This window comes from Triturus cristatus, chromosome 3_1 (assembly GCF_964204655.1).
Source record: "Triturus cristatus chromosome 3_1, aTriCri1.1, whole genome shotgun sequence".
Lineage (NCBI taxonomy): Eukaryota > Metazoa > Chordata > Amphibia > Caudata > Salamandridae > Triturus > Triturus cristatus.
The window spans coordinates 827,951,681-827,968,775 of record NC_140583.1 but is presented as its reverse complement, the minus strand read 5'-3'; the positions used below and the strand labels follow the sequence as shown (position 1 = coordinate 827,968,775).

General features: G+C 36.9%; 1 protein-coding gene across 1 annotated transcript in view; it reads right to left on the bottom strand.

Annotated features, from left to right (window-relative positions):
* Positions 1-17,095, bottom strand: part of TTN (titin) — a 379,656-nt gene that overhangs the window by 199,814 nt on the left and 162,747 nt on the right. Inside the window, exons 108-118 of the mRNA XM_085645211.1 lie at positions 16,891-16,962; positions 15,897-15,956; positions 10,571-10,864; positions 9,152-9,235; positions 8,082-8,168; positions 7,825-7,902; positions 6,874-6,954; positions 4,215-4,289; positions 3,683-3,766; positions 3,090-3,200; positions 395-478 (exon numbers count right to left, since the gene is read on the bottom strand). Coding sequence (XP_085501337.1) covers positions 395-478; positions 3,090-3,200; positions 3,683-3,766; positions 4,215-4,289; positions 6,874-6,954; positions 7,825-7,902; positions 8,082-8,168; positions 9,152-9,235; positions 10,571-10,864; positions 15,897-15,956; positions 16,891-16,962 — 1,110 coding nt within the window. The remainder of the gene's footprint in view (positions 1-394; positions 479-3,089; positions 3,201-3,682; positions 3,767-4,214; positions 4,290-6,873; positions 6,955-7,824; positions 7,903-8,081; positions 8,169-9,151; positions 9,236-10,570; positions 10,865-15,896; positions 15,957-16,890; positions 16,963-17,095) is intronic.

Genomic DNA, 17,095 nt, shown 5'->3' with positions numbered 1-17,095 from the left:
ATATGTAACCTTTTGTTTTAACATTACATGCCAATATACTTATTCTCATTCCCATCCGTCTTGGTATTTCCCTATCCTCACCCTTCCCAGTTGACCCCGTGTTTTATCTATAACGGTATGCTCGGGAGTCTGCCTTACAGTATTGGGGACAGAATGCTGGCATTTTTGTTAAGTGACTTGGAGGTGTTAGTTGGCAAATAATCCTTCTCCAACTGTAACCAGTGTTTCCATCTTTGATTATATCAGAAACTCCAAATGAAAAGATGAAACAGACAAATAGTACACAAACATATGTATAAGCAATTGCACACAATGATGAAAAAGAGATCACAGACAAACAAAATATAGAAAGATTAGGCATTGAAAGCAATTTTGGTGCTAGAATTCTAAGTACCTTTTGTCGGCAGAGCTTCTTCTCTTTTGGGAACAACACGAGGCACTTGTTCTTCAGTGACAAGCTTCCTGGGCGCCTCAGGCACTTTAAAGATACCAAGTGAAAGTTCACTAAAGTGTTGCATTTTTAAATGAGAGTAGTACAACTGTACCATTCCTATTAGCAACTAGTAAGAATCCCATAGAGAAGCACAGCACAAAGGCTGCTACATGTACAAAACACAAAAAACTCCAAAACAAATGTAAAACAGACTGGTACATTGAGAAGTAGGGACATGATATTGGCAGGAGTGCTGTATTCAAACTTCGCTTAAAGCTGAAGAGACTGCATTTTTCCAACAAACACGGGCACCACGGATCAAACATTTGAACAGAATGCAAAAAAGAAGGTACCAAGTGAATTAAATAAAGAAAACATAAACAGCTGCCTTGCTGATAACGGCATGAAAGATTGACTTAAGAGTTCAAACTTTAGTTTCAAAACTGCCTTAAACCACAAAAGATCAGCAAGATTTACAAAGATTTTATTTTCACTTTAGACAATCTTACAACAAGGAAAAACCTGATGAATTCAGGACAATCTATTCTGGCTTAAGTTAAGACAGCCTCCAGACTAGAAAATTACATGGTAAATCGGGCTCCAAGCTTCCTACCACTGAGGTGAGAACATGGCACGCTTTGGTCATTCTTACAAGTGTCATTGTTCCTGACTCATGGCAATTCCTTGGTCTCCTTGCGATATGTTGGGGAGAATCCTCAGGGAAATATGTTCATAGGTAGGGGCAATTAATGCATTTCCTCAAATGCCTCGGCCAGAGAATGGAGCATGCAATACACACCAACTTATGATTCTGGGTCAGCAAGTCAGATATTTAAGTGTGAGAGAGTGGCAGAATGCATGGCACACATATATCCATGTGATTTATATGCTAACTATACATTCCTATGTATTAGTGGGGGTAGGTCTAAATTTTAGGTTGGCTTGTGGAACTAGTGAGCCAAGTGGTCAGGTGGCCATTACGAGTTGAGTAGATTATGAATGGACTTGTCAACTTGTAAAGCGCTCTGATACCTCTGGGTCTAGTCAGCGTTATATAAAACTCTGCAAATAAACAAATAAATAAATAAATACAATTAATCACATTTTTCTACCATCTCTCCATAATTAAAATTCTTTTTGTGTACAGTTTATGGTTTTGGAATTACTGGGTTAAAGCAGTCTGTTCTGTTCTGCTGGATAATCAGCCTCATTGCATAGGTTTCCTTGCTTCTACTCTAGTTATCTCTTTTGAGTCCAATCAGCTCGTAGTACCACACTGTTCTTAAGGAGATTGTGGGGATGGTGGGCAGATTGCTCCTTCCAGTGCAGTAGAAGTTGAGTTTTGTTCAAACTTGGTAAATTTGGGCCTATTTATTAGTCCTTTGCCACAAAAGGAACACTACTACACTGTTTGCTGGTCTTCATTTTAAGTCCCTCTTTCATGTCTGTGGGTGAGCCCTCGCTTCAGGGTTTGGTACCCTCAGGCAGCTGATGTTGATGTTAGTAGCCTTTATTCAAGCATTTTAAATATGTTCAAATCATTTCCTGAGTCCGTACTAGAGATCTTGCTGATTGGGCCTCCCAGCAAATAGCCTGGGCATCCATCCCCTGCAATTATAGTAGCTGAAATTTGTGTGACAGCTTATGTGCTGTTTGAGGTCAGGTAGCTCCAATTATATTTGTGGCAGAGAAATGGCCAGACTTTGGGTTTTCTGTTATGTAAGTGAGAAATAGAACAGTTCTTTCTTGAATCTGTCCAATGTAACACTAAAATGCTTTAAGGTATTTTCTGTCTAATGTCGAAATTTATTTCTACTTTCGTTGTAGTGTACTAATGTATTTGAATATTCTGATGTACCACCTGAATCCATTGAACTGTTTATCTCTGTATTTCTCATAGGCACCATATGATTGCATTTGATCATTCTATTGCTTAGAAATAACTATACTTTGATGTTTTTGCTATGCTTTCTTACTATAAGAATATCTATGGATTTAAGAACAAGTATTGAACTAAGGCTCAAGTTGTTTGTTTTTAATACGCCTGTGGTGCCTTCAGGAGAAAACCAAAAGCATGACAATCATAGGGATTTTTAATACATGGCAAAAATAAATATAATGTCTTTTGGGAAACATGAGTCTTTTTATATATATTTTTATATTGAAGTAGAAACTAATATTAAAAAAGGACAACATAATTGAAACATTACATACATAAACACTAAAATACTAAATGGTACCATTTAAAAAGCTGAAAATAAACAACTTGAAAACCACACAGACTACATGCAACACATATAAGTAACAAATAAAACATTATACATTTAGGAAAGGAACTTACTCCTTCTTCAGGTATAGCTTTCTTAGCCATTCCTGGCACTTGAAAGATATTACTTAGGTGTACAGCATTAACATTTAGACGTCTTAGTTGATTTAATGTTAATTATCAGAAAAGAACATCAACAGTCTAAAATATTAACATCTTGACAATTATTTAAATGCACGGTTTTAACATTACAAGCTCAAGGCGTGAAAAGAAACAACATAAATGAACAATAAAATACAAAGAGCAACTAGAGATGCTTCATTCTAAACAGTTGATATGCACGAAAAGCAAAGGCCGAAGCTGTGTAAGTCAGAGCTGTTTCAAGTGTACCTTTTGCAGGCGTGCCTTCCTCCCTTCTGGAAACCAGCACCTTGTCTTCTGGGGCAGGCTTTTTGGGAACGGCAGTCACTTTAAAGATACCATTACCAGAATTAAATGTCACTGAACGAGGCATGAAGATAGCAATATTTTAAAATAAGTATTCGCACCTCACCAAAGATTAAAAGCTGCATGCAATTCCACATTTAAAATGAGCACTCAAAAAATTCAAAACAAATACATAAAACAAAAAAAGAAAGAAGCCATATTTAAAACTATCGAAAACAATCATGGGATCAAGATATTAGAACAAGCTAGCTGATGGTGCCACTTCCTTTTTAGAAACAACAGTAGGCACGTTTTCTTATAGAACAGCTGCCTTTGGCACCAAAGGCACTTTAAAGACAGCATATACTTTGGCACAATGAACAACAGGAGAATACACTTAAGAACATCCAATATTGTATAGCACACAAGCGTAAACAGGCATGCAAGTGAGAGTGAAATAAAAGTCCATACATTTGTCAAAAACATATTTTAAACAATGACATTTAAAAACAACAGGAATCAAAGCACCTTCCAACATAAATGGACTACATGAATACCTTTTGCTGGAGGAGCCTCCTCTTTTTTAAGGATGTCAACAGAAATTCTCTCTTCCCCAGCAATTCTCCTGGGCCCACCAGGAACTTAAAAAGATATAAAAAATACCCTTCTTTATATGTTCATGAACTCCAAAACAGTATACAGACAAGAAATTGTATAAAAAGAATAATGTGTTACAGTACACACTTCTTTGAAGACCATGTATGGTTTATATTGATTACATTATTTACAGATATAAAATACGTATTGTAGATGAAGTAAGGTTTCACAAAAAACTGTGTTTGACATTAAGAACTCAATAGGTCTGTTAATGTTGTCTATGAGTTAACTTGCATTAGCTGTACAGGAATATTCTTCATGGAGTTTACTAATACTTTTGTTAACCCATGAGTGCAAAAGCAATATTAGTGGCAAATGTATTTAAAAAGTGGCTATAGTTTGTAGATTTCCATCACATTAATTTGAGAATACAATGGTTTTGGGGATACTTTATTCTTGTGACAGCTTAAAGGTTTTTCTTAACAGTCATACCTTCAGCATATGGAACTTCTGTTGCAGGAACATCTATTTGGGCCCACATTTCTGGTGCAACTCCCCTGGCTGACACTTTAGGGAGATTAAGAGGAAATGTTTTAAGGTAAGTTAGTGAGACTGTGGTTTTGTGAAGTGCATGATGCTACATACATTGTTGCACGAATTGGCTGTCATCATTGTTGTATAAGATACACAATGTGTTGTTGGAGCTAATAAGAAATGCCTGAAGGACTTAGTGCCCACCTAAAAGTCTGCCTCAAATATAAAAAAACAAGGAAGACATCTGGAAAGTCTAATGAGAATCAATCATTGGAATGTCTGCAACAGACTTGTTTAAGACATGCCACTGCTGCAGAGTAATGACATTTAAAACACATTTCTATAGTTAAATGGCTGGCTTTGAGATGCCACCTATTTATAAATGTGCGCATGGATTTACAAATAATGAATGAAAAAATGAACGCATAAATGTATAAATGTGATCTACTTTGCCCAAACACCATACAAAAATTACCTTTCTGCACTTCCTGTCTTAGAGAGTGATGACATAATAGTGAGAAGAGAGGTATTGCGACTTAAATGATAGAAAGCTAGATTGTTTGCCATGGTGAGGTCCAGAGGAAAAAGGAGAGTGCCTTCTATTGTCTGATTCTGTGAAGAAGCAAACACTGCCTATTTTGGAGTCTCTGCATGTTCTGGTAATGAAGTATTGTTTTGGGGCAGAGCAGAGACAATGCCCAGGGCATAGGTCTTTTATTCTGCTAGTACCAATATTCCTTACACAATGTTATGGGTGAGGCAAAATGTTTGGAATGTCACCAGGGTATTTGTAGGGTGGGTATGAATGGAATTTCATCAGTGTATAGCAGTTTACATCACATGTGGTTTTCCCATTATGGATATGAGAAAATTGCTATTTTGGCAGACCAACATTGGGGGTTGATGGCTGGCCCAGTTGCTACTGATTGGTCTTCTGGTGTAGATGATATTGGGAGTGTGTGTGAAAAAAGGCAGGTTGTGGCTGTGTCAAGAGTTAACCCTAGCTTTAAACTTTAGATTTGTAGAATGAATGCTTACACACCCATCGACAGACCCACTCACTAAACTCACTAAACAACATGACTGGAAATACGCAGGTAAATGCCAGAAAGAATAAGGAGCACACAGAAACATTTGTATGATTTGAGTGACTATTTGTGACTGGGTTAATGTCTTTGTGAGATAGGTAACCCATTATAGGAAAGCCAGTCAGGTTCAGATCATGTCAAATAAATGATCAGGGCTCCCAATGTATTTGTATTGGGCAGCCATCATTTCTTGCTGTCCACCAGAAAACATAAATAGCTGACATGTGCATCCCATTGTGGATGCTTTATCAGACATACGTATGTTCTCTTCTGTTGGAAAGAGGGAGTGCTATTGACTGTTTTTCTGCTTGTATTTATCCACTGTTTCCTCTTTTGCATGCAGTCGAACTGCAGAAGAATGTCTCTTTGGGTATTCCTTTATTGCCTTCCAAATAGGTCAGAAAAGAACAATGGACAGGAAAAATATTTCTTTCTCACTAAGCATTGACAGCATGACACTTCAACACCAAAGAAGCAAGTCACTCAGTAGAGTGTTTTCAACAGATATTGTGGACCTGTATTTAAGGTTCAGTAATAGAATGCCTGTGGGGAGTTAAACAAAAGGCTTACCTTACCAGACACAATTGCATGGATGTTGAACCAGCTTTCAATCAGCATAATTCTCTAGTTCAAGATCTTCCATTGAGGCTATTAGGAAATCAGATGTTTCCCAATGTTTTGATCACATCTGTTAAATTAGTTATCATCAGGCTAACTAGATTAACTACTTGCATGTTTATTTTGATAGTTCGCCATGCTCTCTTATGCTGGAGCAATAGTTTCATTTTATAATTTAGGAAAATGTGTTTAATTTGCACATTGACCATAACAGTGTAAAGAAGCAGCAGTAGATGGATAAATGTTCATCTGCTTTCTTCACCCTATCGGAGAGATCTTAAATTACCTCAAGGCTGTAGAGATCATTCTGGTGCTATGACTTTATGAAACATTGGCTGATAATGTTCCCAAAACATTATTGGGTTGGATTCTGCATTTCAATGTGTCTGTCTGACTCCCTTATCTTCACACTGAGGTGTTGGTCCACACTTTGGAAATTGTAATATTTTTTGTTCATGACAGAAAAATAACAAGAGTCACCAAACATGTATGGAGGAGTGCAGTTGACATGAAATCAGTAAGATAGTTGACTCTTCAGGAGATGGAGAGCACCTGTCACAACGTCTTGAGTGATGTTGTATTTTATGAAGTGCTAAAATGTGTGGATGCAATTTGCTTTATGGCTCTATGGCTAAAGCCACATTGTAAGGCTACCTTACGATATTTGTGTGTTTGTATATATATATATATATATATATATGTGTATATATATATACATACACATATATAGATATATATATATGTAGATAGATATAGAAATATATTGATATATATATATAGAGACATAGATACAGATACATATATATATATATACATACAGAAATATATGTATACACACATAAAGACACTGAAAACATGAACATTTTTACATTGTTGTACAATAAAATGTGTTTTTGTAATTGTATTCCTACCTCTATCAGTTGTGACCTCTTTTCTGCCAACTGAAATGGCCACCTTTTCTTCTGACACACCCCACTGTCGGACATCTTGTACTTTAAAAATAGTATAAATATTTTGAATGCTCATTCGTGGCATTATGAATGCTTAAAACTATAAACAAAGAGGGCCATGAAACACACTCACTACTGTAATAATTTAAATTAAAAAGGTACCAAATAACCTGCACCTAGAAAATGTGCAGAGTAGGCAGAAACCACCAAAATGTGCAGGCAGTTATCCCAAAGTGACATTTGACCAGTGCCTTTTGCCAGTGTCTGTTAGCAAATGTACATGCTGCTGTAAAACACTGTACGAAATATATATGTTTATATATGAGTATTCTGAAACCTTGTTAGAGAAATGCCTATAAATAGTTCCTTTTCAGAAACATTTAAGAAGTTAATTTTTTTCAATATATAAGAACAGCAACATGCTTAAATTATATCATAACTATAATACACTTGAAGTGTATCCAAATAAAAAGGAAGTGACTGGACAAGTCCAAAAATGTTGAGCCTGAAGTACATTAAAGCTAATATAGACAAGTCAATGTAACACACATACAAAAAAAAGGGCCAAGACGTGCATTCAAAGTGATAAGCTTTTGAAAGAAAACTGAAGAAGTTCCAACACTAAAATCAATCATTGTTTGGAACAATCAAAACATTGACATGAAATTCTTCATAGGACAAACACGACAAATGTAACATTAAATATGAAGCTATTCCATAACCATAAACGTGTGAGTAGCAAAATAGAAAGACCATTCATTAATGGACTCACAAACAGAATCTTACATGTTCACATAACTACTGCGTAGCATAAAAAAGGCACATATATGTGGCCTTTATGTAGGCAAGGAACATACATACAATGACCAACATTTTGAAGACTGCATTTTTTACATAAAAAGACATATGTACCTCTCCTTTCTGTTACTTCCTCTTGCACAAGTGTAGGGCCAGGTTTTCTTTGCAAACCCCTTCGTTCAGCTTTGTGGGCTTTAAAAATAATACATTTCACATTGATATTGCCGCTGGCTTACAAGTACACTAAAGGTAACATCTTAGCATATCAAAAGTAACAGTAACAACAACATGGTTTGAGTGTCTGTTAATAAGCAAAAGAGGCAAATAAATATTTCAATCCCAGTGGAAGAATGTAAAAAAGGTACAGATACCTTGAGCCAAGATAAACTCTTCCTCCTCTCGGCTGACATAGGTTCGATCAAACTGTTCATCTACAGGTCTCCTGGCAACTGCAGGCACTTAAAAGACATTTACACAACATTTATTTTACATTAGACTTGAAAAGTATGGTGCATAAAACATTAAGTAATACTCCATGAAGCACAGCTGGATCTATAATACGACATGAACTACTCTAGTTTATGTTAGACACTGACAACTGAGGAGCACTGTCTATGACATGAACATTGAAGTGGGAATCTTTTATGAAACTAGGCTTTGGATTGAAGCCTATAGACAAAACTGCCCATGAGCACTCTTTTACATATAACATAAAGATATTAATAAATACAGTAGTAGTATGGGCTTTTACTTTTCAAATCAATTGATAACAAAGTGTTATAAAAGACATTGACCAAAGTATAAATACTGCTCATGAACATACAAGCACATTGATAAGTACAACTCCTTCACTAGACAGACCAAACGAGACCCCAAAGAACTGACATAAATAGTTAAGTGGAAAACATTAGCATTAAACAACTAAAGATTGTGAAGATGATCATTAAAAAGAAGCAGTGCACATTTGCCCAAATGAACAAATACTGGGTAACGATACAAGTAACAAAACAAGAGTACCACGTGTGGCATCAATCAAATTGCTTGGAAAGCAGTCTGTAACAACTGTTTCCAAGTTATATGGCAACATATAGCTCACTAGTGAAGGGAACAGTGTGAGGGCTTGGCAGCCTTGGCACATTCAGGTGTTAGTGGCATTACTGTCCTTGGAGTCAGTCAATAGTGCTAGCAATTCAACTGTACTCTCTCTATGCTCTGTTGTCTTTGCCATTGGCCCGTTACCTAGAGGAGGCCCAATAAACAACATTGTTGACATCTAGTGCCTCAATAATGCTGTAAAAGCATGTCACACAGTAGAAAGAGTTGTGCATTCAGCACACAGCTTTCAGTTGACAAAGGACAAAAGTGAATACACCCACATGCGAAGCATACACAAAGCTGACTGTAGTAGCACAAATTGCACCAACTTGCATACTTGCCGCACCTTCTTTTTCTGATATCTCTCTTCTTGTGGGTTCTATGGCTGGTACTCTCCCTTCGGTCACATCTTCCTCAGAGACTTCATAAGCTTAAATTAGAATGTGAGAATTATTATGCTGAGGACTCAACTGCCAAAACAGTGGTAGTGTTCATTTTGTATTTCACTAGAATATTCTCCCTATATTTGAAAAACTATCACAAAACTTTCTACGTTCTCTAATATTATCTAAAGCAAGATCAAGGGGCTCTGAAAAGTGAGAGATCAACTGAAATATCATGGCACACCACTTCAGAGAATGCTGATAACTAGGCCTGGGCGGTAAATTCCGTTCGCTTGTGGAATTTGCAGAATTTGGGTAATTTTGCGTTCCGCGGAGAACGCGGAATTGCCCAAAATTCTGCGTTCCGCGTAATTTTTTGCTTTTTTGCGTTCTCAAAATTTGTGTTCGCAAGATATTTCTCCCCGAGCACGCAAACAGTGATTGCAAACAGGAAAAAAGCATCGCGAACAAGCAATTCCGCGTGTTCGCGGGGATGTTTTTTACCGTTTCGCAGAGCTTTACATAGCGTGACTATGCAAATTCCACCCACACCTACTGATAACCACAGTTCACTGTGATTGGTTGTAGGATGGTAAAATCAACTTAAAATATGATGTTTTGAGCAGTTATATATGTTTGGGTCCATGTTCATTTTATCTGGTTTTTCAACAAATATGTGACTTTAGACATATTAAAATTCTCTTTTGTTGTGGACCTGGATGCTTTGGCCTTCCCACTTACAGAAAACTATGTTTTCAAAACTGTTCCCCAAAACAAATCTTTACCTCGGAATGCTTCTGAACACTTGTAATGTAAGAAGTGTTACAAACTCAATCTCAAATTATTGGCTTTTTTAAATCAGATTCATGTTTATTATTATGCCTAAACCAAGATATGAAAGGGAACAGAAAATTGGGAAACAATGTAGAGAGACAGAAAAGTGGCTTCCTCACAAAATTCTGGTTACAAACCTACTAGGAAACATTTCTGGTTAAAATGTGGAAGCACAGAAAATGTACAAGCCATTTGTGGAACTGCAAATTGTCTGGAAATAATTATTCTAAAATTGTATTTGAGACAAAAACACAGAACTAATAATCATAATTTAAATATTTTTTAAAGTATGAAAAGTAAAACTAAAGGAAGAATTGTACAGGAAGACTTAATGTGGGACACAGTGACACAAATTCAGCTGCTTAATGTATTTTTCTTTCTGTACTGTCATATCTGTTGTTTTAGATAATAAAGAGTGAATGGTGCACTGTACAGAAAAGTTGTATGTTTCATGCATAGTAAAGAAATGCTAGCATATTCTCTGCCAATGTTTAGATAAACATTTAAGAGATTACCAACCATATGCCGAGTAAAGTACCAAAATCTACCTTTCTCTTCATAAAATGCTTCTCTGGCTCCATATACTTCTTCTTCATAGTATTCTTCCCTTTTCTCATATACATGCTCTTCATAGAATTGTTCTCTCTGTCCATAAACGTGTTCTTCATAAGATGTCTCTTGTTCACCATATTCTACTTCTTCTCTGTGGCCAACTTCTCTTTCAGCGTAGGTGACTTCTTCTTCATATACTGGCTCTGTCTCAGGGTACTCTTCTTCATATATTTGCTCCTTTCTAGTTACAACAGCTACTTCCTTCTGAGTCTTCCTTGACACCGGAGGAACTTGAAAAAGATTCACTCATATTAATATGAAAACCACTGAAGGCACTGGTAAGCATTAGATGACATGCTAGGGAGGAATGTTGTTCTTGGTGTTGCAAGCTCTTCTGCTTAGTATGATTATAAAGGTTTAATGTTAAATAGGCAAACTGTTCCACTTGAACACTACTTCCCTTGCGTTAGAGAGTTTTGGAGTTTTCAATAAGTCCTTGGTTACAAGACAAGTAGGTTCAATGGAGCAAGAGCTTATATTGATCTTTTTTTAGTTGAAAGAAAGCTTAAGAAAACTTAAGAACATGAATGACAGATAACATTCAATGTAAACAATGTGGACTGCATTCACAACCACAAACACTGAAGGCTGAGATGTTGCTCTTCCTCCAATTTAAATCACTTGTGAGTTTTAATGGGGTCGGTAGCACAGAGTGAACCTCAGTGTAGTAGGAGTAGCTGTATAAACATGCACTGTTACAGCATAAATTGAGAAACATGTTAGACAAGACAACACACAGAAACAAGGTGACTGACACATTGAGCTGGTGGCTTGTTAGTTTGTGATTTAGGAAGGGGTTTGCAAAAACTCTAGGTTTTTATATTGTTTGAATGTAATATTATGACATTTGTATGCTAAGATGCTCAATATACCATCTGTGTTTGCAGTATTTAGATCAACATCACCATATAAGTATTAAGATGCAAATTAACCTAGCAATGTAGTAAATGGACATTCAGCATAATTGTGGTAAATGCTGCAGAGTTTCTCTTTAAATGAGAATGCAAACTGTACCACTGAAACAATTGTTACATATTAGTAATAATACTAACAAAGCAACCTAAGCCCCACCCAAATATGTTTGAGAGAGCTGGTGCATGGTGACTGTAGGTCACCTGTCTTTTCTGTATAGTCACCTCAGATTTTTTGCCTTTCTCTGGACACTAGCATTGCTGGCTTTAGAAGTCTGTGCACTTTATCCCTCCTAACCAGGAGTAAAGTGCCTGCGCTTCCCCTTTACACATGGTTACAATGGCTTATTCCTGAGCGGATCCTTTAACTTGCCTGTATATAAAATGTACCCAGGACCTTGAAGTTAAATGCTGCTTGTAGACTGCAGCACCTATTGTGCCATCCACAACAGTGGCACTGCAAACATGGCTACAGACATACCCCGTGTAGCATTACTGTTGCAGTGTAAAACCTGTCAAAATATCCCTTTTTGACAGTTAAAAGCCTCCCATTTAAGTAACAGGAAGCGTTGCTCTTAATAATGGAGTAAATATTGTTCATGTGTTTGCTATGTGCCCTTTGTTAGCGACCTTTTGGCAAGGGGTCTGGAATGCATTAAGAAATCGACTTGGATTGGGTGTAGCTTTTACAACAACTGAGATAATGCTGGGCTATAGAGACAATGTCAATAGAGCGAAGAAGGCTTTCATGACTATAGTTACAGTCTCTGCTCGATTGGCTTAGCACGGGCATGGATTTCTTCAAAAGCAAGGAAAAATGTAATGGAGTATTTTTATTGAAATTTTTCCGCAAGAAGAAGATTTGGCTAAGGCTAGAGACTTCAAGGCATTACGAAAATGTAATGCTATTTGGCATGGTATGATTCAGGACTAAGGTGCTAATTATTTTTCTGCTTTGCTTTCCACTGTCTATTACTTAGCTAGTTTTTCTTATTGGTATTCTTCTTTGTATTAATATTATCCCCCTAGAAAAATGAAATGAATACGAAAGAGTATGTAATAGGTAATTTTTTCTTTGTATATTTTGTGTTTGAATCCTTTGCAAAAAAAAAATAATTAAAAAAAAGCGCCTCCCATTTAAATATTAGTAGGTTACCCCTATGGAGGCCTGTAGACCACATGGAGAAGTGCATGGTATTGAAACGTGGGACAGGTAGAACATTAATATTACCATATACCTACAGTGACAAGGCTCAACATGCTATTTTCACTGTGGCAGGCATAGCTATTCTATGAAAATACCAATACTAACTTGTGAAATGGACCCGCTATAAAAATAATGAAACCACCATTTTTAATAGTTATTAAAAATACAATTCAATTGTGAAGTTGTATTTTTAATGACTACTAAGGAAAAGTAACAAATAGAACTTTACCCTTTACCTGTCTATACTTTCAGCAGGCTAATTAGCATTAGTGTCTGTCGACTGCCAGCCTGTGCTCAGCCTTAAATGAGGTGTGAACATGTGAAATGCCTTCAAGGAAGAAAATAGGTTCACTTGAATGAGCAGGGGTAACTCCTCTAGGCTCTGCAGAATCTACGGGGTCGGGGCTGTGGGAATCCTATTGACACCACAGTGTCAAATCCTGCCTGGCTGGTCTGTTTGAGCCACATGTAACACTTTGGTGCAATTGAAAGGAAGAACACAGGACACAATGACAATTGCTGTCTATTCCATCTCTGGGTGCTCTAGGACCCTGCCTTTGTCCTACCAGACTTTTGTCTCCTAATTTGTAATGGCTACAGGACCTGCTTCAAATTGGATTTTAGTGTTGGATGTTTGATGACACTAGTGATTGCCAGAGTGCACTCCCACTATAGACCCTCTGCCTGATACCCTGAGAGTTTTAGAAGTGTACTCTAGTAGTTGTTTTGGAATTAGAAGAAATGCCAACATGTTTTATCAGAAAAGTAACAAAGTCCTTTAGAAATCTTTTAAATCTTTTTGACTTCCAAACTTTCACTGAGACCAAAATGCTTGATGTATCCAACCAGCGGTCAGCCTCAAATTGTGTATAGTTACCGGTCTAAGGCATCCATTGACTGTCATTGGTGCTTTGTGCTTTTGATGCTATTTCTACGATTTTTATCATTCTATTAAATAAATGTTACTTTATTTTTCTAATCTGGTTTGGGATTTTTATTGTTTGTTGGTTCTACTAGATTACTATTTTGGCACTGCATAATACTTTATATAATACTCTAAGTTACATCTGTCTGCTCTGTGCCATAGTTAGCAGCGAGTTCAGCTCAGGTTAATTTAGTTTAACACTGAAAAGAGTTGTGATTGTTTCTTGAGGCGGGCAGTTGCCCACCGCAAACAATAATCCAATTTCTTACAGTGACATAAATCAATACACCCTCATTAATCATTCAATATACACCCTTTCTAATGCACCAAAAAGTCTTTAACTTTGTTCCAATGAGCACACTGAAAATGCAACTCAAAATATGGTTGATATTGCCAAGTCATACCTGCCTCTTTGCCTTATGACCTTTGAGTTTGCTTTAATACAGGGCTAGTCACATACTTTTCATTAACAATTATAGCTGCCTATAAAGGGCCTTAAATCTGCAACCCAAGAGGCCATACACACTTGTCCCTATTAATTGATCATGGCGGCACTACCATTTAGGACAGCCTAAAAATGGGGTATTTGTTATATGATGGTTTAACCTCTATCGAGGCGAGGCGTGTGCTACACTCATTGCTGACCCAAAATATCTTCTATTGTACTTCCTCACAGTGCTTTCTAATAATCAATATGCAAATACACTGTATACTACCATCCTATAAATCCATGGGACTGCACATGGAGATGTTTGCCCTTTCCTCTTCCTACTGGACTCCATATCATTGTGGCGTGAGTAAATTACAGTCTCTTTGGCTCCCCTCAGATTTCCGCCCCAGTCATCATGAGGTTGTTTGTCTTTTCTATGTCTGTTTATGATGTTTACTTTCATGAGTATGTCTGGATCTTATCCCCATGATAGGCCCTCCCCAAAGCATGCATCACAGTAAAAATGAACAGCCTACACTTAAATGATAACACAAGTATAATGATCATTTGATACAAAACAAGAAACACTGACTGTTACAGATGTACAAGTTTACAAGAATCACAGAACACAAATTGGAACTTCAAGTTAAGAGAAAAGATTCATGCTTCCAAGTGAGTAAAGAAATTAGAAGTTATTGCATGGCTTCTGTCTATTGAAAAATGCTGCAAATGGTTTTGATCTACTCCCTAAAAGAGATAGTTTTCTTTTAAGGACATGTGCATATGATGTCTCTATAAGTAAGGTTAAAGAGCCACATGTAAACACATATTAAACACATACATTATAAGAAATATAAGCCTATGCACAGTAGAAATGCTATGAATTTTGTTAATTCCGAACATAACAAAGGTGAACAAGATGAATATGCAGACAAACTGCATCAAACATGTGAAATGAAAATAGAATAAGTTAAGAAAAACTGTATTATGCCATTGCCCTGACTTTCCTTTGGAGAGCGCGATATGTTTACAATTTTATAACAGTCAACTTTCAAAGATCTTTCAGCTCACGATAATGCTGACAATTCCAAGTATTCATTTGTTTCATTGACACATTAAATGCCACCATTTCTGAACACTCTACAGTGGTAAATGTAGCTTTTTTTCTATACAAATTTTACATTTACCAGTAGGCAACTGTGCACTGTGACTGAAACATATCTTGAGGTTAATGAAAAGGCAAGTCACACTCCACCATTTTCTCCCTGCAAACGATTATGAGGGCTAAGAGAGGAAGCTATGCATGAAGAACTAGTTTTAATAAGTATTATTTTCTTCCAACACACTATAAAACAGAGAAGTAGCTATTCGTGCAGCAGTTGCAGAAGCACTGGGACAACAGTGTGCAGGTCCTGCTGCATCCCAGTTCTAGCTGTTTGTACAATCTGACTGTGGGGTAGAGGGGTCAATTTACCTTGCTTGCTTGTGCTAGGGTCTGCGACACCCTTGCTACACTACTGCTATGAAAGATAATCACTGTAAAGGCTTGCTGGTATTGATATTCCATGACATGTTCTTTAATGGCCTGCAGAGGATTAATTTCAAACCCCCCTCACTTACTTGCCCTCTACTATACACAGTGAACTGAGCACATACCTTGCTAATTAAATGCAACATTGACTCAGGACTAGTAGACATTTTAATATGCATACCACAAGGCATAAAATGTAGCGCTACTTATTGGAAGGGGAGTCAAATGGTGCTTTATTTTCTACTTAAATATTATTACCTTTTTCTTGAGCTACACTCTCAGAGATGAGATCGGGAGCTGCACGTTTCCTTGCAATATCTGAAAGTACACAAACATTATCCTACAGTTAACTATCAAAAACAATAATGAGTGTTCAAAATAAAGGTTTGAAACTATGGCTAACACCCTGATTCAACAAAGAAGTTTTCCCACAATAGAAAAAGACAAAGCTGAGAACAAAAATTAAAAAATAGCTTGTATTCCTAGTGGATGTTTTCACACATCACTTTTGAGACACTTTTATTCATAAGTGACGATTATACTTGACAGATGCTTCTGAAACAAAAACTAAGTCTGGATGCAAACAAAGATCTTGATTATTTCTGAACCCCATCATTCAGGAATCATGCAGCAACACTTTGTAAGCTAGACCTTGAAAGCACATCACACACACACGCTATTTTCTGAAAACGTTTTCATTCAAAGCCCTGTGTTCTTCTGCAACCATTGTGTGGTTACGTGAGCGTAGGGGCAGGGATCGATTAAGTTGCCTGTGTACTTCTGTGTGGATGTGTCATCTTACCATGGACCTCACTCTTACATTATAAACACCTAAAACAGAAACACGACTATACAAATGTGTATGGTTTGTATCATTTTTAACTCTTTTAATGGGTAAAAGCATTGGTGCATGAGGTCAGCAAGCGTTTACACTGCTACTAATTGCCCTGTTATATTGCATCACTGTCAATTCAAAGTTAGTCAGTCTCTTTTTGAGGCACTAGCATCTGCAGACTATGTCAATGTCAACATAAGTAGCAAAGCAAACCTCACCAAATTGAAAAGATAGAGCCAAATTAAAATTGCACTTTTAAGATGATATGATGAAATTGTGAAGAAGCCTAAGTGTATTGCTTTGCAATGGTTGCTAATGTTTGAGGAATTAACCTTCAGTAAAAGGTACCACATAACAGAACCATACAAAAGGCACACAATTGCAGACAACAAGAGTGTGTGCGCCTAAGTACAATACCTTTGACAGAGGGCACTTCTTCCTTAGGTGGGGGAACTCCCTTAGGGACTTTCTTAACAAGCGGTTTGGGCACTTTAAAGAGATTAATAAGAATGTGGTTACATGCAGTTCAAACACCTTTTGTTGAGGAAAGAGTTTAAGAAAGATTTTAAAAACATGTTTCCACAAAGAAGACATTGAACAACAAACATGACAAACACACACA